Source organism: Epinephelus moara, chromosome 24, assembly GCF_006386435.1.
Source record: "Epinephelus moara isolate mb chromosome 24, YSFRI_EMoa_1.0, whole genome shotgun sequence".
NCBI lineage: Eukaryota > Metazoa > Chordata > Actinopteri > Perciformes > Serranidae > Epinephelus > Epinephelus moara.
This window is the reverse complement of record NC_065529.1, coordinates 41,858,511-41,881,982: the sequence shown is the minus strand read 5'-3', so window position 1 is coordinate 41,881,982 and position 23,472 is coordinate 41,858,511. Positions and strand designations below refer to the sequence as shown.

The following is a 23,472-nucleotide window of genomic DNA, read 5'->3' as shown; positions in this document are numbered from 1 at the left end:
CTAGAGGTCCCACGTAATACTAGTTCCGGGTGAATAATGTTTTGTAAATTAGCATTTAAAGAAAATTTACCCCCTGCATTACTCCAAAATACCCCTAGGGGTAGACGCACCCCCATTTCAGAAATACTGCTCTAAAGTAAATGGATTATCAAGCTTCTGGAGAGACATATTTCTGTTTAGCTTTTCAAATGTCAATTTGTATTGCTTTGAGTAGCACAAATTAAATCTCATTCATCTTCATTGTATTTGGGTGGTGGCGCAAGTTTACAAGCCCTGCGCACTTATCAAACACCCACTCACGTGATTCCAATTATCTAGGCTGATTAGACCCCTCTCCAGGCCTGTGTGGGCATGTTTGACTGTGTGAGTGACAGCTCCCTCATCTCCTGTTAGCTTTGCTGCACGTGCTAGGGTGGGACAAATAATTACACTTTTATCGTTCTTAATAGTACATGGACCTCACATAATTCCCCAGCACGGGTCCGCCCACCTTCAACTCGAGCAGTCGTCTTATCACACAGATTAAGTGAAAACACCTGGCTGTGTGGGTGTGTTGAGCCTTTAAAAGACGAATATCTCAAAAACTTTGCACATGAAACAAACTGCATGGTTCTACACTGCTGGGGTGAACATTTATTTCATTTACTGATTTGGGTGAAATGACATCTAAAACTTGTAGAATTTAGGAATGAGAGGTCCCACATCAACATTTGGAAACATTAAAGGAGACATGTTCATTTTCAGGTCCATACTTGTGTTTTGGGTTTCTACTGGAATGTGTTTACATGCTTTAACGTTCAAAAACACTTTATTTTTCTCATACTGCCTGTGCTGGAACGCATGTACTCACCCTCTGTCTGAGGCGCTTCGTTTTGGTGCCTGTCTCTTTAAGCCCCCCTCTGAAAAAGCCCAATCTGCTAGCATTTCCGCAGTCTTTCACATTTCAGCATCTCTGTATTGTGGCTGCAGGCAGGGGCTGCACAACTGACACAACTACACAAGTTCCAGTTACACCACCACCAGCAGCCACCAGCGGCAGTAGATTTCTGAAATATTCAGACCAGCCCGTCTGGCACCAACAACCATGTCACGTTCAAAGTCACTTAAATCACCTTTCCTCCCCGTTCTGATGCTCAGTTTAAACTTCAGCAGGTCGTCATGACCATGTCTACATGCCTAAATGCATTGAGTTGCTGCCACATGATTGGCTGATAAGGTATTTGCATTAACAAGCAGTTTAACAGGTGTACCTAATAAAGTGGCCAGTGAGTGTGTATACATATACATATATATCTATATCTATCTATATGTATATATGTGTGTGACAGACAATAAGGACAAGCATCATATGTCCCTTTAAAAGCCAACTGGTATTCCAAGGCTGTATTATTAGAAATGTGAATTGAACTGTAGTCTCTGTATACAGTTCTGGCTGAGTAGATGTATGAGTGAAATGACCCCAGACCTGGTGCAATCAGACATCTTTCATACAATCAAGAAGGCAGTTTGCTTCAAGGCCCCAGCACAGTAAATGATAATGTGATAGTTTATTGATTCCTCTACTGCAACTGTCTTTTGCCTGCTCCCTCCACAAGGAGGTTGGCAGTCAAAGTCACCTACAGAACAGCAGCCCTGGAGCTGATAGACAGAGTCAGTTTTTTCCAAAGCATACTTTAGCTTGCTTGAACCGAGTCAGGGCATTTGAAAGAATGGAATCTCAGCAATCAATAGAGTATAAAACAAAATGAAATGAAGGCTGTTATACAGTTTTTAGCTGTGAAACTTATACCATCTTTATACAGGGAGAGCACATCTGAACTGCTAGAACCACCAGACATCGATAAAATGTGAATAAAAACATATTTATACACTTGAGTATCACTATACTATGTTTTGTCATACTGTATCATCTCCCAGAAAACACTGTCAGTTTAATTTACATGCAAAGATTAGTGACAGTGGTTAATTTTTTGTTGTGTTTAAACCCCCAAATCACAAGATTCTTATGTGTTGTAATCTCTCCTGAGCCATTTGACTCTTCCACGCCAACTTAACATGTTGCTGGCAAAGAACACAGGCCTTTGAAACAGGCAGAGTCATAATGGGCACAGGGCTAGCATTTATAGTTTTCAGTAAGATAATTATGAAATGCCTGTTTTAAAATGTGTACTATATTCAGTGTTCAACTCTTTTCTCTTGGTTTCTCTATGCCTCACTGTATTGTTGTAGCATATCACAGAACAACATGCTAGCATATGTCAGACGCTGTACATAATTACCCATGGAGCCCTGACTCCTGCAGGAAAGATGTCTGCACTTGTTAGCAAGAAGAATACAAATGTGCCTATTTGGCTATTCCTTGGCTGTAAACCAAACAAAATCGAGAGCCAGAAAATGTGAATGAAGTGATTTGTAAGCTTCGCATTAACCATTCTGAACTTAAGATGGAAACACCTCAATTTTTTGCTTCCATCTTGAGACTCACCGTCCAACAGAATATGCAAGTCCGCCACCGACTGTCACCCACGGCAACAACGAGCATGGCTGAAAGCAAAATTATAACTCACTCCACAGTGGTTCCAAACAGAGGAGCAGCTTCAGTAGTGTGGAATAAACTGTGGCATCCTGAATGTTTTATGAACAGCGCCGGACTTCTCAGACTCTTTTAGTGAGTTACCGCTCAGAGGGAACTCATTCAGCGGCTCCTCTGGCAGCAGCGCAGCATCTCTCCCTCTCCTCTCTGGCCATGTGCACACAGGAGTCGGTGTCGTCAAGTGATTTTGTCATAAAACTCATAAAAATGTAAACCTACTTGACCCTCGCTGCTCAACAAAATGACATATGTGAATGTGCCCTAGTTATAGTAGCATAACAGCCTGTCACAGGTTACAGCGTGAGGATTAGAGGAGATATGTTAGAGCATAAAGGTCCAGGTGGAAAAAAATACAATCAAAAATCAATCATTTAGCAATATCATCATTGCAGGAAGTGGAATACAGCACAACTCTACTTTGCTTTAAGTATCGCAGTATATTGAATAATGACATCATGATACAAATCATATCGCCAATTCTGTCTAATACACAACCATAGTGGTAGCCATACTGAGAGACATGTGAACTTCTACCATGCTACACATATTTTTACACACTTTCCTTCCTTGTTTTATAACATTATATTTACCATACTTTTTGAAGCTAAACAAAAAAAAAAAAAAAAAAAAATATTTGCAGAAACACATTCTTATTAGAATCATCCGTCTCCTGCGCTCCTGGATGACACCATGCAGAGTTCCTGGTTTTGGTGAGGCCCCCCAGCTGTGCCTTTGCTGCAGGAAGTGTGTTCAGAAACCTCCACTGTCTGTGAACTTCAGGGTTTGGATTCCTGTGGGCTTTCCTGTGCTGAAAAGAGCGGCCTTTATTATGCACAGGTGTGAGTGTGTGTGTACAGTATATGTGTGTGTTGTGTGCATTTGTGTGTGCTTATGCGTCACATGTGTGCAATAGAGTCACAACGAGGTCTTGGCAATTTCTCATGCAGGGAGATTTCTGCTGAGTGCACATTTCCACTTTGGTTTAGTCAATATTCTGCCTTTTAAAGAAGAGCTATCAATAGCACTTTCCGCCATCAAGGTGTTAAGACTGTCAGCACATCCACCAGATCTGTCAGCAGTTTTAGAATAATATTGCCAAAATTACTTTGCGATTGTTATTGCAGAAATATGGGTTTTTCTTAACACTGCAATGACAGCACATCAGCTCGTTACAGCTATTAGGCTCAAGGCAGCATTTCCCTCCTGTGAGTTTTATGCGCGCTGCAGTGTTTGTTGCCAGCATTTACTTCTGACTTCACTTTTTACCCCTTGACAGATAGTTTTCATTAAAGGCTTTGCATGGAGCCTCGGCAATGAGAAGATTAACACAAAAGATTCCATGACAACGTGACATGTATGCTTCTGTTTTGTGTGCACAGAGCTCTAACCTTAGAGAGTCTAACTTTACTTCAGCTGTTTTTCCCCCTATCATCGAAGTTACTTTTTGTTCCAGTTCACCTTTCCGCCCTTTTGCAGCCTTGCAGAACTTTAGACTTTTGCCCTTGTGAAAAAAAAAAATCCTGTAATGTAGCTCACAGAGCACATTTATTTTTCACAACCACTTTTTTTGAAGACCCCCTCACCTTGTTGTACTGGCCTCAGTTGGATGTGCTGTGAAAGCAAAAGCAAAAGGAGATACTGTGAAAACATTAGCAACAAATTTGAATACAAACATAATGAGAAGCCACAAAGCAGGCACTTTGAGTTCTAATTACTGTCTCTCATGTACAGAAGAACTTCAGGCGGTAACACTGGGTGCATTGTGGGAATGGCTCAATGTGAGGAGTGGGCATTTGTTTGTGGAGGAGATTTATGACCTGAGGACAAATAGAGCTCCATCAGTATGGTCAGCACAATGCCTGTGCAGTTATAAAGAACAGCTATGCTCATGAGAGACCAGGGGGCAAAACAGGTGGAGCTACGGCAGGTAGTACTGCCCTGGCACAGTAGCTGAAGGGAATGGACACAGATGGAAGTGCGAGATTTGCATTCAGGCAGCCTCTGCTTTAGGCTGTGCTCTGCCCCAGGCTATGTCATTTGCATTGAAAGATGATTCCTGTTTCTTTCCCTGAGCTATATGACTCACTAGGGCTTATAGGCACAGATAAGTTGTTAAGGGGTGCGCAAAGATATGCCTGGATCGATTGCTACACTGCTCAAATCACTCACGCCTGACATGAATGCATACAGTCGGGCACACAAGCTGTATATCGCCATTCTTCTGGCTCCACTCTTTTTCCACACAGGCAATTTTAATGACAAGGGATCAATTTATCGTAAGGAATGTGTTGACAAATAGCTCTTTATATTGTTTTCATGTGGGTTGAGATCGTTTTTGTTCTTTAGATTGAGATGAATGATGCAGCATCATAGAGAATGCAGCGGTGTAATACTTTACACTCTTTTGCAGCTTGACACCGCAGCAAAACCAAATAGCTACTATCAGTAGCTCTAATATGACATGTTGGCAGACCGTTACGTCTATTCCCAGATATGTAGTGGGCATTTATAGCACAATAGGGAGAGCATGGCACAAACACAGCCAGAACTAGGACTATATTTATGTAACGTTTATAATGTTTAGAATTCTATACTTGTTATATTTGCATACATAGTTATATTTTACAGTTATTTAATTTGTTGATTAATCTATGGATTATTATCTCTATTAATTGATTGGTTGTTTGGTCTATAAAATGCCCAAGAGAGCGTCCTCAAATGTCTTGTTTTGTCCACAACCCAATGATGTTCAGTTGACTGTCACAGAGTAAAGAAACCAGAAAGTATTCACATTTAAAGGATCAGTGTGTAAGATTTAGTGGCATCTAAAGGGGAGGATTGCACATTGCAGCCAGCTGAAACTTCTCCCATATGCCAAGTGCGAACCCCTGGTTGGATTCCTTCACTGTTCATTGTTTTGGAGGTTTTTTATTGAGAGCTGAATTATCCGCAGGGGTCTCTTCGTCTCCTAGACGAACAGACTAGGTGAATAATACATTATATTAACATATAGGCCTATCAGTGTTTCTCTACACTGTTTGGCTCGTTGGAGACCTGCTAATATACATTAGACATTGAGGTTTTTACCGGGAGCCGAGTTATCCGCAGAGGCAACTCTGGACCTGGTGATTTAAACCTGTAAAAACACAGAATGAAGCTGTTTCATGTAAAGATATCAGTTTTTTTCTGATACTGCTAATCGCGGAGGGGCCGATGTAAAAACACAGGCCCAATCTAGAGCCAGTATTTGGGTTGCCCGTTCTAGGCTACTGTAGAAACATGGTGGTGGAAAGAATCTGTGGATGAGGACCTGCTCCCTCTGTAGTCAATGGCTCATTTTAAGGCAACAACAACACAACATGTGTTATTTTTAGGTGATCATATACAAATGAAAACATACTTATTATATTTTATTCCATTTCTGCCAATATATCTACTTAAATCCTACAAACAGGACCTTTAAGGTGCTGGATTTAGAAAATTAACACTTTTTTGTCTAAAAAAAAAATTCTCAAACTGATTAATCGATTATCAAAGTTAGTTGTACAGTTTGCATCTAGGCAATTGTTGCAGCTCTAAGGAGAGTTGGAAATCAGATCTCTTGTTTGTTCAGCCTATTTCTCTGAGACATAACTTTGCTTAATAAAACATCAGTATGAATTTGACCATTTCCTTGTTCAGACATAGCCTTCCTCCTGTTTTAGCCAGATCCTGATTTAAGATCTTGTTTGCTCTTTTTCCTTCCTCACTCTGTTATCTTTATCTTTATTGGTCTAAAATAATCAGCTCTTGAAATAACTGTAAGATTCAAAAGAAAACTCATAAATGAGCCTGCACAATTTCAGAAATTTGTCCCAGTGATCAAGTATAAGTCTCAACTCTGTATTTTAAATGTTGAAAAACCTCTGGGAAGCCTACGAACACAGCAAAAGAACACCTGCTGATTTATTCTTTTGCTCCTTATTTGTCCTCAGGAGGGGGTTTGGGAGAAACTGAATCAGAATCAGAATTTATTAATATCAAAATTAGAAGCTAACTTATATCTGATGATACAAAGAAAAGACTATTATTTTCCCCTGGGACTTTTCATTGTGGACCAGATTGGAGACAAGACTGCTGGGGTTTGCTGAAATAGCTAAAGAAATTCAAAGTCATTGTAGAAATATTTTTTTTCTGATTGACACTATCTAAATTATTCTCATGCAGTGAATCTTGCCTATCAGTATTCTGTGTATAGATGCTCCAAACTACCGACTGTGTCTTTTCGAGCCTTGTTTACTCTGGGCATACTTTCCTTTCTTTCTGACTCATAGTACACGGTTCACCTGGTGCTGTGCCTTACAAGAAAAGATAATGGTTTGCAAGATTGTTGAATACAGATAGTCTACTTCCATTGCCTCTCTAATGTAGTCTGCCAGGCTTTCGCCTCAACGGCTCCAAATTTACACCATTTTGTGCACATTATTTTTCTGCAATGTCTTGTTTGTTTGCAAGTTGCCCATCACTCTGAGCTGGTACTGCTGCTGCTGCTGCTGCTGGCATTGCAAGCTTTGCTGAGGTGTTAAGCAGGGGGACGGATTTAATTAGTGTAGATGGGACTCTCCTACACACTGGATCCTGTCATATTATCAGTCATGTGGGGGAGGACAATCCCACACTGGCAGCATCAACACAGGCCATGTGATAGCTGTGTCAACAAGATTTTCCCCTGTGATGTCAGCCTGTTTTTTTAATAGCTGGTTCAGGGCATGTTTTCATTCAAAAAGCCAGCGGTGATTATGGTAAGCCGCAGGCATGACACGTAATGATTTGACAGTGCTTGGGGGCAAGTGAAGTAACTCAAGTAACAAATGGTAGGTGTGATTATATTTCTTTTGAACACGTGGATTTGCAAAAGTTCTGAATAAGTAGATCAGTGCAACTTATCCCACATACAGCTGAAGTTGTCACTTTTAGCACAACTTGTTGGGGAAAAGTCCTATGTGGGTAGAAACGAAATAAACTACACGCATAAAATAAAATAAAAGATAAAGAAAGCACTCAGAGAGCCCGTACTAGCAACGCTGGACAACAGCCCAGATGCCAGAGGAAAATGTACGTTTCATACGTATCGTACCAACACTTCTAAACTGACATTGTCTTCGGGAGGTGGAGGGAATGGCGTTATGCCTTCAGATCACTGTTTCGAGACCAACAAACTACCAAACTGGTTGTTTTATAGGGACCCTGTTACAGTTTTAGCCCCCAAAAGTGTTTGTTTTTTACCAAGACATCGCTGCTTTTCCAGCGGCCATTGTGTTCCACGAAACTAGGTATCTTAAGCCAAAACGTGATCTTATCCAAACCATAGCCAAGTGTTATTTGTGCCTAAACATAACCAAGCTTTAACCATAGCATTGTTGAAATGTTAAGTTTCAATGTATCCTCACCAAAATAACGTAGAAATGTAACATAGCCATGGTTTGCAGCGACAATGCCAATATTTTTTAGGCGATTGTGTTGTGGACAGTCCTCTAAATGTGTTTTTTGGTATTGGAAAATGTTGTGAAATATTTCATCTGTATCTGACCCCACAACTGCATCAAAATACACAGGCCTTTCATGTGCTGCATCATTTTTATTCAATCCAGTGGAAATTGTGAAAAACTAAAAAATACCCCAGCACAATGCTGAATAATTTAATAACATAACAATAAATAAGACTAATATTTGAGCCACACTGAATATTTGCTGTGTACCAAGTGTAATACTTGTTGAAGCTTGTTCATATGAACCTGCTATCTCGTTCTTTGGCCCATGCCCTCACTTTCCTCCAAATTTCAATTCCTGGGTGAAGGTAAAACTCCACAGCTGCCCGTATGGAAAAACAGTGTTCATGCTTCCAAAAAAGTTCAAAAACATCACAGTAATTTGACAGCAGCAATATGTGCTCCGTCAGACTTTAGGGAGTGTGCATTTGCATGCTTGGATAGCGGAGAACTATTTTGACCCCCACCTCCAGCCTCTCTGCCTCCCCTTCCTCTCACTGAAATTAACTCGTAATGAGGCACACAGCACTCGGTGTTAGTTTAACTGTGCCAATATTTGGGTACCTTCCAGGGCCTCAGCAGCAGCAGCCGAGCCCAGTGCCTCAGCTCCTTGTGTGGGAGAGGAGCTCCAGGGGCTTCCTGTGGCGCCGCCAGCTAAGGAGAAGCCGACTGATTCAGGAGACCGCGGGAAAAAAATCGTCAAGGAAAGCTCCGGCTCGAGGGACATCTCCAAAGGTACAGAACTAAATTATATTGACAGGGAAGTGATGCACCTTATATTGTAGATCAAGGGTTCAATTTCAGCCCAAAAAAGATTAAATTTAAGCTTGCCTTGGGATTCAGGCTCATCCCATCTATGTATTATAGTGTTCACACTGTGGACAGATGTGTTAGAAAACCAATTGGGCCTCCACAGTTGCGTAAACAGTACTGTGGACCACACCACAATGACACTGGCAGTATAAACCGAGCACTAGTATTGTGTTAGCACTGCACAACGCATCCCTTGACCTTGATCAAAGGTGGCAAGAGCACCATATTACAGGCCTACGGTCATCTTATGGTTCATTGATTTCTATGGTGAAAGACGCCAGGCTCACATACGTATGTATGGACACATCCATGTGCACAAATACACGGACATTTGAACTCGTAATGACACAATAAGCACTGGCTCTCGCACACATATTCCCTGGCATGATTTGATTTCTACACAGACATGACATGAATCCAATTAATTCAGGATGAGGATCAATAGAGAACCATTTCCATGAGGGAAAATTGCTTTTGGATTTCGACTCAGTCAGCAGTGCTGCAGTTATTTGAAGGTGGCTCAGAAATGAGAGATGTAAAGGAGCCCTGCAATGCTGCACGTTTTTTATTTTTTTTTCATGTCCCACTCCTCTGATGTATTTTCACACACAGGCCTCTGCTGTCATTTTGGACGTGTATAGTATATTTAAACTAACTGAATAATGAAATTAAACCGCTCTCCTGGATGTCTGAAATTATAATAGAGATGGTTGAAAAAGCAAGGTAACTTAAAACAATGTAATTTAATGCGACTTTTGTTCTGATCTTACTGCAATGCTGCGTTTTTGTTTTCTCATTCGGGACTCTTTCCTTTTTGTTTTCAAACACCAGACTCCAGGAAATATTTTGCATATTAACCTGCTGTGGAGGGCAAATTTGTTTGTGTAGAACGCCTCTGTTTCAGTTTGACCAAATGTACTTTATGTGGATCATTATGAATAATTATTTCCTGTTTGTAAAAGCAATCATGTCCCTTCACTCCTCCGCTGCAGTCCAGGCACGTTTTAATGGCGTTATCTGACATTGATTGCCAATGCTTTGCTACGTTTTTTTTTCTCTTTCACATTTTTAACGACGAGGATATGTTCATAATAGCGGTGTCTTTTCCTTTTAATATCCTTCGGTGTCATTGTGAACTGTGGGTGAGTTTATTGGGGTGTCATTGTGCTGCTGTAGAGAAAAGTTAAATAAAAGTAAGTAAGAAAACACAGCGGGAAACTTCTGGTTTACCATGTTTGAAATAACAAGCCATGTTCCCAAGAGGCCCAGTCACTTTGCAGATATGCTGATAGTCAGGCTGATAGCCCAAATCCAGTTGTTTTCTTCTCTATTCTGAATCCTCTCTGAATGCACAAGCATAGGAAAGTGAGCGATATATAAAGAACATTTGTGTAGCTAATCCTCTTTTGTAGCAAAACAGTCGCTCTTTGTTCATCTCCTGGATTGTATCCAAGGTTATTTCAAGTTTTTGGGCTGAACTCTGCTGAATAATCCATGACAGAATACACATCTCCAATCAGATTAATTGAAAACAGTGATTGTTGCTGTTGAGGGCTTAGGCCAAAGTGTTACAGACAAATCACAGTTTAAAACCAAATCAATAAAGCTCACTGAGCTAAATTAGGCTGAAACACTCTCAAAGCAGTTAATGACAAATCCTGCTGAGCGTGGAGATAGAATGGGTCAATAGCTCAAACAAGCTGGATACAATCATGTTGCGTCACACGGACAAAGCCATTATGGCAATATGCGCAGGTGACATGCCAGATCTCCGCGAGGAAGTAAGACCTTTAAATGCAAAGGATACAATAAGTATGTAAATATTCAAAGGCTGTGCAAATTCCTAACCAGAGGCAAGAAGATCTGGCGTCTTTTATCTGTGCTGCTGTGCCAAAAGGATTCAGGCAATGTAGTTTGGAGCTGTGTGTGTGTATATCTTTGTGTGTGTTGTTTTTTTGGGGAGAAATGTAAAAGACTGATCTAACAACAGGAGGTGCAACTATCAAACAGAGAGGGAGATAAAAGATAGAAGGCACCACTCTTTTTCTATTTAAAAACACTGTTTGTTTACTTTGATGCTGCCGGATTTCTTTGCCAGCTTTATGTGTGGCTAAAGCTGAGTCACAGACGGTGAAGGCTTCAGAGGTGATCTATGATGATGTTCCAAGCGAGGACCCCCTCTCTCCCGACGAAGGTTAGTAGCTGCGACAGAATTATGTTTGTTTAGGATGTTTATTCCCATCCTAAGTCTTGATGTGGAGCCTCTGATATGGGATATGTGTGTGTGTTTTTTGCAGATATGATCTATGAAGATGTTCAGAGAGACAGCGGTCCCCTGGATGCAGACAATGGGTGGAGCTCCAGTGAGTTTGAAAGCTACGACGAACAGTCTGATAACGAGGCCAAACAACCCACACGGAGCAAGGTACTATTAGCGAGTGTGTGGATGCATGCTCTGTGTGTGTGCTTATCTCACACAAACCATCATCTCTGTTTATTTTACATGACCGGCCAGGTTGTTTTGGTTGGTTTCCAGCACTTTAAAAATAATCAAGGGGAATATTTCATCCTCCTGCTCCTCTGTCGCAGTCCTCTTTATTAATGTATAGAACTGGAAGGAAACTATAAAGAACATGAAAAATGTATAATAGGCTGTCTAGGCCTTAAACTTTCATTGTGGGATGAAAGTAAACAAGAGCCATTTCTGTGTTTGAAAAGCCTCAGATCTCTTTGCCTCTCCTCTGCCAAGGATGCTGCTCATCAGTGCTGTGCGGCGCAGCTACACAGTGTCAGTCTTCCACATGATGGCACTGTGTGCACATTCACACTGTGCTGCATTTCCTTTACGCTTCACCAGCCTTTTACGTGCATGCACCTATGCAGGCATAGGGAAAATCCGGAGTCATACTAATAAAAAAGTATTTTGCTGAGTTGAATCATTATTAATGTATAGATTTATACCTACCATTGCATATTTTTACACATTATGTATGGGTATAATTCCATTGTAATCCAAGGAAATCCTGAGTTAAATTAATGCTTTGAGAAACGAGTGGACCGAAGGGAAAAAAATGTTTGTTGCATCAGGACTGAAAATGAGTTGCTCAGGTAATTACAGGAAAGTGTGGTGTGAAAATCCCCCACTCTCTTGGCGTGGTTGTCCCAGGCAACAAAAGGAAGGATTCAGCTGCACTGGTTGAACTATTAATATAATAAAGTAACCTTGATTTTTAGGGCCCGACAACACTTTCCGGCTTGCGCAGCCTTCATCAGAAACACATCGTTTTTAATTAGTCCTGCACGATTAATTTTTCACCAAGTGTACCTGAAGTTTTCCTCTTGTTCAGTTCACTGCTTAATTCGAGCAGCCTGGGAGAGCTGTGACAGTTTGCTTCTTTAATAATTGCCCTAAACTGCCTGCACCCCTCTCCCCCCGCTCATCCTCCTTTAAATCAGCGTCCATTAGTCTCATACAGTGTAACCTCTTTGACCAAAGCAGCGCTCTGAGCCTTCACTGTCTATGCTTGTGATTAATTCCCGATGTTGCTTAGCTTGTTTTGCCTTGATCACTTTGCCTCCATTTCCCCTTTTCTATTTCCTCTCCCCTACTTTTTCCGTCTCTCTTTGCCTTTCATGGCCAAACGCAACTCGCCCCCACCACCCCTCATGCCCCGCCTGTCCCTGTCCAACACCTGTAGCTCTCTCCTGAAGTTCGTCGGCTGAGGGAACGCTGTGCCAGGACCAAACGTGAACTGGCCATGAAGCTGTCTGGCAAGCACAACTATGACATCAAGGTATATCCCCAGCAGCAAGCGAACACAGCTATATCACACTGTTTCTTCGCAGAGCTCAAATCACTCCTCTAGATGTTTGTCAATAGGATTGATGATCACCCAGAGCTGAAATATGCTGCGCTGTGTGCTCAGCTGACTCAAAGGCTTAACTGACTCTGCACCATCCTTCCCTGCTTTCCTTTGGACTGTGACTTTGCTTTGAGACACTCTGTCGGCCTCTCTCTTTTTCCCCTGCCTGGTTTAATATCATGACGCATTTATGGGACACATGAATTATTAAATAATATTCTGCATATTTACTTCCATAAACACCAGTGCAACTTGCCCCCAATTAATGACCTACTTTCCTGAAGTAGAGCCATTTAAAAATACTACCACCGTGTGTGTATTCTTGGTCTGTGGAGTCATGCCCGGGGTGGAGTTTGTGGTCAAGTGAATTCTCCCACACTGAGCAGTGCAGCTCTGATGTGGAGCTCACTCTGTTACCATAATCTCCCCATGATATGCTCATAGACTCTCTGATTAGAGGCTGTACAGCGACCCACAGGGAGTCGCAGATGGCGAGATTCATGATGAGCCCACCGAGCGCCACTTCTCTCCATCGCTCTCCAGAGGAACACCGTAGGTTATCAAGTCTCCGCAGCATGGCACACTCCCCGCACTCTAACACTCCTCCGTTGTTTCTGTGTGCTCCTTCCAACCAGGTTCAGCAGCTCATGAAGGCGGCAAGAAGCGGAACGAAGGATGGGCTTGAAAAGACCAAGATAGCCGTCATGCGAAAAGTTTCCTTCCTGCAGAGGAAAGATCAATTGGGTAATGCAGGGAAGTCTGAAAACTTTGTAAATGCTGGTCAGCTGGCTTTTTTTGGGATGAAAGTTAAACTATTTTGAATAATGGGTTTTGGTTATGAAGTCTGGGCTTTTACTCCTTACAGTTGACTCTTTGAATTATAGGCAGTTGCTTATGTGCAAAGCTAGCCAAGCCAAAGTAGTGTTTGAGGCAGATAGAGTAGAAAGTCTTCTCTTTATACAAATCTCTTCAGGGAGAAATGAAAGCACTGTGAAAAAGAAAGATCCAGCTGATTATAACCATAATAAATAAAACAGGCAGGCTTTCTCAGTTTTAAGACAGACAATGTGGTCGAGTTAAGTTTTTGATGTGTGAAAGAGAGGAGGATGAAGCAACTCATGCGGTACAATATAGGTTGTTATAGGAACCTTTTGTCAAACAATAGCGAGAGATTACCATCCATTAATGGAGTATCGAGCAGCTCCATAAACCATAGATACCAGACCCACGTCTCAAACAAATCTCCGAGCCATCACAAAGAGGTAAAGAGGCCAGTGCTGCTATTTTTAGGTGTTGATCGAGGGAAATCTGCGCGGCATTATATTTCTTTTCCACCAATCCTCTGTTATCATTCCAAAGTCTTTAATTGGAACGGTGAAGGCTTTTGGTATCTGTGTCTTTATGGTTACGGGTGAAGTTTTTGAGACTGTCAAATGTCTTTGTGCCAATGCAGAAATGAATATGTGTTGGATCGTGTTTTTCCAGACACACTTCTGTGTGCTTCCTTTACTCCTACAGAGATACAGTATTGTTTTGAAAATAGTTTTTTTTTTTCCGAAGGCCTCTCATTTTCACGTCTTTCTCCATAGCTCGCTCTTTCTCTCTCGCGCACTGTCTCTGTTTCAGAGTATAGAAATCTCTTCATATTTTCGAGGTAATAAACTTAGTGTGTCGCATTGTGTCTCCAGCTGCAGTGAGATCTGAAGGCTGCCTCTCTGTTTTTCCCTCTCTGTCTCATTCTGTCACACACAAACACACTCAGACACACACAAACACACACACACACACACACACACACACAGCCTCTTTCTCTTTTTAACCTTTCTGTATGTTTCTCCTTTATTTCTGAATGTCTGCAGAAGAGGAGGACGATGCAGGATACCTGGATGTTGCTATGTCAGAACTGAAGCATCCTCCCCCACAGCTGAGCCCCATGCCAGAGGGGCTGACCAGCCACCAGGTGCACCTGACACTTTTTGCAACCATTTCTTCCTGTTCTCTCCAAACTGAATGTTACTATTATTTAGAAACATAGACTGCACCTAAAGGGGAATTGCGGCATTTTTCAACCTGGACTGTAATTTCCAGAGGTGAAAACAAGTCATTGTTTTCCAAATAATGAGTAAGGCTCAAGTCTTTGCACTCAAGTCCCAAGTAAGCGAACAAGCTTATTTTTGATATCATTTAGCAGTGTAACAGTTCACAGAATTCGCAGCTTGGTTCAGTATGATAGAGTCGTGTCAGGGTTCGGTATGTATTCAATACAGCAAATACTAGAGTGATTGATTTTTTAATTTTTTATTTTTCTTATTTCATCCATCCATCCTTTTTCAACCGCTTATACAAAGCTGGGTAGCAGGCATAGCAGGCTGAATTATCACAGATGTTCTGCTACCCAGCAACGCTTTCCAGTCAGAAGAGATATGTAATCCCTCCAGCGTGTTCTGGGTCTCCCCCCCGGGGCCTCCTACCAGGCATCCTGATCATTTCATGTTATTTTAATAAATTCGTTTATTAAAACTAACCTCATAAAGTATGAGCTTTTTTGACAACGACAATGACAACGAGCTAGCTTAGCGTAGCTGCCTCCCAGTGTGTCTCAATGGAGTAGAATACTTTAGTTTGGGGGTGGGAAGTGCAGACAGCATGTTGTTTGTTCTGTCATGTGGGCTGCCTTGCTGAGCACAGTGGCACTGTGAACATTATATTAAAGTAGTACTAGTATCTTTTTTTCCAGTTGTTAAGTAATGTCACATTAGTTCTTTATGGTTCTCTCCTGCAACTTGACTGGCTGCTGTCAGATTGGTTCAAACAAAGTGGATCTTCTGGGGAATTAGGTGATGACTTGATGGGAATGAATAGTGTTTATGTTAGTTGATTTAGGAGATAAAGGGAAATGAATTGATTTGTGGCACACATTTTAGATAACATACTTTAAATAACTACTACATCTTTGGGTTTCGGGGAAGGTATCAAGTGTTTTTAAGTGAAAAGGCTCAAGTCCAAGTGAATTCACGAATCATAGGAGTCCAAATTGAGTTACAAGTCTTTTTGATTTTGTCAAGTCGTGTCTAAAGTCATCAAATCTGACATGAATCTGAGTTAAAGTCATGCAACTTGAGTGTGCACCTCTGCTGTTTTCCAATGTTCTGTGTCTAAGTGACTCGTAGGAACAACCATTTTTTGAATTGGTCCAGTTTTGAGGGACCAGTTTCAAAAAATAGTCGATGTAACCACTCTGAGCAGGAGCGCCCGATTATAAATGCAAGCTTTTGCCACTGATAGATTCAGATTCGTTAAACGTCACGGAAAGAACCCTACGGAGAAGTGAAATATTTTTTTGTACCTTTTTCTTGTTTTAGTCTGTTTTGTGTTCAAGTCTCACTTAAAGATGAAGACTCACTCTGAAATCTCATGGACTTTTTTACATTCTCGAAATCAGCCTAATATTCAGCCATAATATTAACAATCTTTTAGACAAGAGTAAGATTTGCTTTCTGTCCTTGAACACAACAACCAGCAGTCCTCTCTCTAACTCTAGTTCTAGTTCTAGCTCTAACTCTAACTCTAACTCTAACTCTATGTTTTCTTCCTGTAACAAATTACATGTCATGAGATTTTAGACTTCTCAATAGTGAGACTTGGACTCAAAACAGACCTGAGCAAGCGAAAGGTAAAGAAGGTCCTTTCCGTAATGTTTAAAGATACTCAAAATAACAATCTGAGCATTACATTGTAGCCTGTTTCAACACTCTCTCCCAGTTCTGGACCAATATCAAAACTTGTGTCACTCACAGACCAGGCTAAAAAATACCAGAGTTCCCCTTTAATGTCTAGCATCTGTGTGAACATATTCTGTACCCTGTAGCCTTGAGATAAAGCTCCAGGCCTTTCAGTGTTTTAACACATCTATATGCTCTTTTCTTTTTATCCTGTTTGGAAAAGCAGTGTGTTTTGTAACAGCAGGAACAACCGTTTCTTTATGTCACAGAAAATACAATGATTCAGAACTCCGATGGAGGCCTTGTTCAAACAGACCTACTCCTTTTTGAGTCTTTTTCCTCCTGTGACAAACACATGATTATAGTGCAATCCATCAACCCTGCACTGCTTAACTGAAAGCATACCGCACACTGCAGCCCCATCATGTCTTCTTAGTGCTAGATTTCCTGACTGGTCTGTTGTCTACGCAGGTTGTCAGGCGCCATATCCTCGGCTCCATCATTCAGAGCGAGCGGAGCTACCTGGAGTCTCTCAGGAGAATCTTGCAGGTGAGCTGTTGAGTCCCCGTTGTCCTCCTCTGCCACATGCAATATCTTCACAATTTAGCCATTATGAATTACGCTAAAAAGAGAAGCAGCGATATCCATCAAATTACCGAGGTGTCTCAGCATAAATAATCCTGATAAAACAGCCGTCCTCATTTCTGCGGTGTTGCGCAGATGCTGAGAGGGAGAGAGAGACTGTCAGGCTGGCGCAGGATGGGGTGCAGCCTCTCCTCTTTAATCTCTCTTTTTAGTGGGGAGAAGGAGACTTGTTATCTCCTCATCACAGAAAAATAAGAGGAGCCTACTGAAATGGAATCAGCAGCAATCAATGGCTTCCTTATGCACTGCAAAATCTTTCACTGTCAAGATACAATACGCTACCTTTGTTGTCGAGTGACATGATTGCTTGTGATACTTGGGGAGGTTTAGCTCTTTTGAAATCTCTCTTGTTATTCAGAGAGTCCAGCCAAGTGGTAAACGCAGCCTCTCCAGACAGATAACATAAAAAGATGAAAGGCCACAAGCACAATTAGACACTGAGGGCTCTAACTGTCATTATTGCTGTAAAACAGATTGCAACAGTTGTTCATGTTGTGCTGCCCGTCCGTGTTCCTTCAGTTGATGATTCATTTGCTGTGATGGATTTGCGGAAATGAGACTTGCAAAACATCAACAAAAATTACCACTGCTGTTGCTCAGATAGATACATTTTTGGTGTTAAATAGCGTTTTCATCTCTCACGTTTGGGTAGCGCACAATACCTATACATGTTCAGATTCAAAGACGTCATGTTTACCGGCTTTCACAAACAATATTGTCCACAAAGAACCTGCCAACTCATTTCTGTAGGCTATGCTAATATCCCCATGAGTGCTGAGTGAAGAATCAATCAATGCCTCTTTCACCACGTTGCTTTTGCATCTGTAACTCTGCTGGGAGCTGCTTTTTGCCATTATTATTCTGGCTTTTATGATTACAAGTCACCTTGAGTTCTGTACATGTTTGCTAGTGGCAAATGCTGTTTTGTGGGTGAATCCTTTGGATTGATGTGCTTCCAGGCACTGTGACTACATTTCCTCATTTTCCTCGATTCATAGAATATTTGTCTGCTACCCCTCAGTTGTCTATTTATGCTGCACTGAAAAGAAGAGACGCTTAAGGAAGGTGGACTGCTGATTCATCTTAAGCATCCACCCACACACACAAATACGCACATACATATCAACAACAATAAAAAACCCAATTTTCTCTTGCAATCTCACCAGGAATACCAGAGACCATTGATGGGAGCTGATCCACGCATCTTGAGTCCAAGGAAGATCCGGCCTATATTTTACCGATTGAGGGAGATCACACAGTGCCACTCCATGTTTCAGATTGCACTGGCATCACGTGTGGCAGAGTGGGACAGCAGTGAGAAAATCGGAGACTTATTTGTTGCCTCGGTTAGTGTGCGTGCATGTGCATGTTTGTATCCTCATATCTGTGAAATAGAAATGCAATCCGGAGGCTTATTTGCTGCCACATATATATATATATGTGTGTGATTGTGTGCATTGTTTGTTTCTGTCTAACATGCAATCAAAGACTTACATTCAGGGTGAAGGAACTCCTATTTTTCTTGGCAGTTTTATCTAACTGTATAACACAATCTCTGCTACTAGAGTTCTAATGAGCTACAGGCTTTAGTCTGAGCAAACAGGGATAGTTTACCCCAAACATGGAATCAATTACAGCTGTGATGAATATCTCCACTGCATCCAATGCTCTCTGGGATACGTGTTTGCAAATTTTGGCACTAGGACAATAGCGTTCAGTGTGAGTTTTCTGTTGTTAGTCTCTGCAGTGTGCTCATCCATAAGGTCCGCTCATTATTTGCCTATTAGAGGCGCTGATTCGACCCTCTCCCTCTCTGCTGGCCATTACAGGGCTGTTCCATTGATACCCCAAGACTTACTATCAAATGAGACCATACTGGGAACGGAAGGTGCGGGGACTGTACTCCTTATTGAGCTGCCCCTTCTTTATGAGACAATGTATCTGCACCTGCAGGGCTTGTAGTAGTATCTGAGAGGCAGGATCCTGAAGGAGGTTGTGAGCAAAGAGGGTTAATTCCTTCATGAGGTTTGCTAATTCCCCACCACTCCTCAAACTGCCACTATCAGCTGCCTGGTGTGGGTTTAATTGAGGAGCGAGAATAAATGTCTACCGCACCACAGACACACCCCCTCCCACACACACACACACTCTTTCACACTCTGCCACCTCATTCCTCTTTGCCCAACCTCTTAAATGGCTCGTGAAGGGTGTTGCGGTAACTGGGGATGGTAAACAAACCAATTTTTTAAAGCACTATACTTAAATGGCCATTTTCTTGCCTCTCTTTACATTGAAATTACCCACGGGTTGCCCTGCAAACAGTACGGTTGACCAAACATTCGAGATGTCAGAAGAAATTACATGACTGTGTTTGCAGATGCCGGTGTAAAGATTATCAAAGATGGCAGAGCAGACCCTGTTATTGTAGGGATGTTGTTACAAATTCACATAAATATATGTATTTCTGCTTTCACAGTTTTCCAAGTCCATGGTGCTGGATGTATACAGTGATTACGTGAACAACTTCACTAATGCCATGGCGCTCATTAAAAAGGCATGCATGTCCAAACCAGCGTTTCTGGAATTCCTAAAGGTGAGCTTCAGCCCAGGAGCACAATTTAATTTCTCATTTTTTAAATCAAAGTGTGTTTTAGCCCCTCTGTTTGTTTTCCTTTATGTTCAGCAGATGCTGAATTTAGCAAAGCCCCTAAGCTGAAGACTTTGATAATACATACTGTACTTCTCAGGTTTCCAAAGAGACAGGCAAATAATTTAGTGTGTGAAAAGGTGTTTATTTACACAAAATACACAATTGCTGTTTACATTGGGTTCATGGATGGTTTTAAAGTGTGTCCTGATTTTGTGAAATAGGTTGTCTACAATTTAGTATTCACTAATGTTGGCATATAGATTGAAGCTGTGTCTAACCTTGAAATGTTCAAGACTGTTCAGGTAATGTCCTGCATTCATGTTAATCACATGAATATTTTTGGAACATGACATTAACTGGTGTGCAGTTGTAGGCTGCTCTATGCACAGACGTTTTTATTATTTCGCGCCGATGACAGCTGTGGCTGGAGACATTATGTTTTGGGTTGTCTGTCCGTACGTCCCATTCTTGTGAATGTGATCTCAAGAACGCCTTGAGGGGATTTTTTTCATATTTGGCACAAACATCCACTCGGACTTAAAGATGAACTGATTGGAATTTGGTGATCAAAGGTCACAGTGACCTCACAAAGCACTTTTTTGGCAATAACTCAAGAATTCACAGACTAATTGCGACAAAATTTTTCACAAGTGTCTTATACGACAAATGATGAAGTGATTACATTTATATCCAAAAGGTCAAAGGTCAACTCTACTGTGACACCATAATGTTTTCAACTCCATATCTCAGGATCAGAAGGGCAGACATTTGGTCAGATACTGAATTGGTGACACTGATTTTAGGTGCCAACCTTGAAACTGTGGTGATTGTGTAGATCCTCTATACTGCCAGGGGAAGATGTGTGTGAAGCATCCACATTTTGGACTTAGTAGCTCTCTTGCAGCAACATATATATTTGAAGTGGTGTCTCCTGTCATGGCAACATATGAATCTTGACACACATGGATATAAACTTTAGCTTGACTTGTTGGCAGAGACATTCAAGCTGTAATTCTAGTTTTTTAGTAAATCTAAAAAAGCTACCACAAGTCTTTTAATGAAACATGGAAAACTCTGCAAATGACTGAATGCCAAACAGGCTGATTCGCCAAAACAAAAAAAGGAAGAAATTGCAACATTTCTGGTTAATTTGGTGGTTATGTGAAAAAGTGGAAATTTGGCAACTTCAATCAAGATGCATTTTTCTGTTTACCTAACATTTTGAACAAGAAAAAATAGCGCCAGGGTGCACGGAGAGTGCCAACGAATTATTTAAATGTGCTGAGTTTAACAATTCCCTGTGCGCTCAGCATTCATGCATGAGTATGGCCTGGATCATTGAGCTGTAGTGCTGATTTACAGAACCAGATCACACAGCTGACAGCCCTGCATGTAACTCCAGATAACATGTGTCCCTTCCTTTCTGTTGAAAGGTTCCTCCGTCTCTCCTGCTGCCTGTTGGAGCTCTCACTCACAATGGGAAGACAAACCAAGTAATAAATTGGCCAGACACAGACTGGAAACAACACTGAATCAATGACAGACTTCATTATGTTGCTTTTAAAATATTGTGCAGGCACTGACTGCATGTACTTGACCATTAGCACGCAAGGCAGATTTTGAGGATAGTGACCATGAAATGAAATGAAATTCAGTATTTGAGAACAGTTTGCAGACATTATGATGTAATATGAGAGCTGCATTTGCAGATAAGCCTCTTGGTGAGTTCAGTGTAAATTAGGACTGTAATGGTTTGTGGATTTGTACCGAACTGTCACAGTATGGAGGTCACAGTTCAATGCATGCAGCCACTGCTCGAAAACATGGCATGTAGATTGATGCACGTAAGGCGGAACCAATTTTAGAAGTGTGAGTTCCATTTGGAAGATGATAGCATGTGATAAGATAAGCACAACAAGCGGATTGTTGTGGGAGTCAGTCACACTATAGCGAATGAAATCAAACACCAGACATGAAAGACCCACCTGTGGGTTCTCAGTCAGCTACAGCAACAAAGGAAAGAGAGTTGTGTATGAAACAAGGGTGATGTGTTGGTGTTGCTCTGCTTGTGCACATGTGACTGCATCACCCAAATGTGGTGATCACCAAGATGAGGAATGAATGAGTAATTAGAACCTAACTCCTTATCCCAGTGCATTCAAGCACTCTAGGTGCCAAAGCAGAATGGGAGAAAACAAATTACTGGAGCAATTGGCATTTGCATTGGCATACTTCCACAGTGCAGCTAACCGTAACACTCCTCCTAATGCATGAGATTTATTTTTAATTTTTTCTATTTATTTTGTATTTCAAATTTATATCATAAGAGATGCTTTTCAGTTTAATAGCCAGTGACCTGTTACCCTTTGGAAGAGTGTTTGTTCAGTGTTTGTACAGTGTAATACACACATGTTATAATTCATCCTTATTTTTACAATTACAGTAATTCATCAAAGTGGCAAGAGGACAAAATTCTGTTTCAGTCCCCAGCACGAGGATTTTGTTTGTCTTTAACACATGCAGTCCCATCTTTTCAAAATAAATGGAGAGGCACGTATCCTTATGCATTTTTCCCCCCCTGCTGTATCGAACTCACACCAAACCGTGACTTTGAAACCGGGGTATTAACCAAGCTTGTGTATAGTTACACCCCTAGTGTAAATCAGCTGTTTTTGATAGAATAGAATGATAAGAAGAAGCTGGAAGCTGGGGGAGGCATAAGCACATATGGCAAGCGGCAGCAGGGACCCACCGTCTGACAATGGCACACTGTGAGCACGGAAAGAGAGGGCTGGGCGGGGACGGAGCACTTGCCGCAGCAAGCGAACGCGTCATCTCTGGTCATTTTGACTTGACCAGCTGACTTCACAAGCCGATTGGCTGTTGAAACAGGTGACAAGCTTTACCTTATAAAAACCAGCCATCGGCAATTTGACCAGCTGAGTTGCAGGTGACATCATCAGCCGGCTTGAGTCGAGGTCACACTACTGCAGCTTTTCTCAGCTACGTTCTGAAACAGTTTTGTCTTGTTGCGAATCATTGGTCTGATTTGGGCATTAGAAGTTGTATATGTACATATACAGTGTAGTTTTGCATTATCCAGTTCAGTGGTGAGAGCTTGTGTGGAGGCGGCTGGTACTTGGATGGCAGGACTTATTATTGAGCCTGCTGGAGGAGTCATAGGCCTAATCTAGTTCACATCAGCTGTGGAGGGAAGTGTCCACTTGAGAGGTCCAATGACATATCCAGCCTTGCCCATTTCCCATTTTTCTTGACATTAAAAGAAGGTGTCAAGTGTTTTAACCCAAAATTTACATAAGGGACAGTTCCATCAGCTCCAGCATAAACGCTGAGGCTTCTTGCTTTGCTGATAAGGTTGCCTGGCAACAAATGCAGTTCTACTCAGTAAGGTAGGTGACATTGCCAGAAAAATGTCTTAGAGTGAAAAAAGTAAAATGTTCCTGATTCATATATCGCAACTAGATGTATGTCTATTTTTATCTTAGTAATTTGTCAACAACAGTTGGTCACAAGGGTCTGTAAATATATTATAAATAGTCACTAACACATTCAGTTTGTTTCCTGTTTAAGAAAGAAAAAAAAACACAGTCTGCTGTATTTCAATCAGGTCTCGCCCACTAATGGGATCTTAAAGCTT

General features: G+C 41.5%; 1 protein-coding gene across 2 annotated transcripts in view; it reads left to right on the top strand.

Moving 5' to 3' along the window:
* The window catches only part of arhgef10la (Rho guanine nucleotide exchange factor (GEF) 10-like a), a 167,089-nt gene that overhangs the window by 23,743 nt on the left and 119,874 nt on the right, over positions 1 to 23,472 (top strand). Inside the window, exons 4-12 of one of the 2 annotated variants that reach the window (XM_050038812.1) lie at positions 8,693 to 8,856; positions 11,033 to 11,128; positions 11,232 to 11,359; positions 12,633 to 12,728; positions 13,433 to 13,541; positions 14,657 to 14,757; positions 16,991 to 17,068; positions 18,331 to 18,510; positions 19,641 to 19,757. In XM_050038812.1, coding sequence (XP_049894769.1) covers positions 8,693 to 8,856; positions 11,033 to 11,128; positions 11,232 to 11,359; positions 12,633 to 12,728; positions 13,433 to 13,541; positions 14,657 to 14,757; positions 16,991 to 17,068; positions 18,331 to 18,510; positions 19,641 to 19,757 — 1,069 coding nt within the window. The remainder of the gene's footprint in view (positions 1 to 8,692; positions 8,857 to 11,032; positions 11,129 to 11,231; positions 11,360 to 12,632; positions 12,729 to 13,432; positions 13,542 to 14,656; positions 14,758 to 16,990; positions 17,069 to 18,330; positions 18,511 to 19,640; positions 19,758 to 23,472) is intronic. The other variant, XM_050038813.1, reaches the window with a different exon arrangement.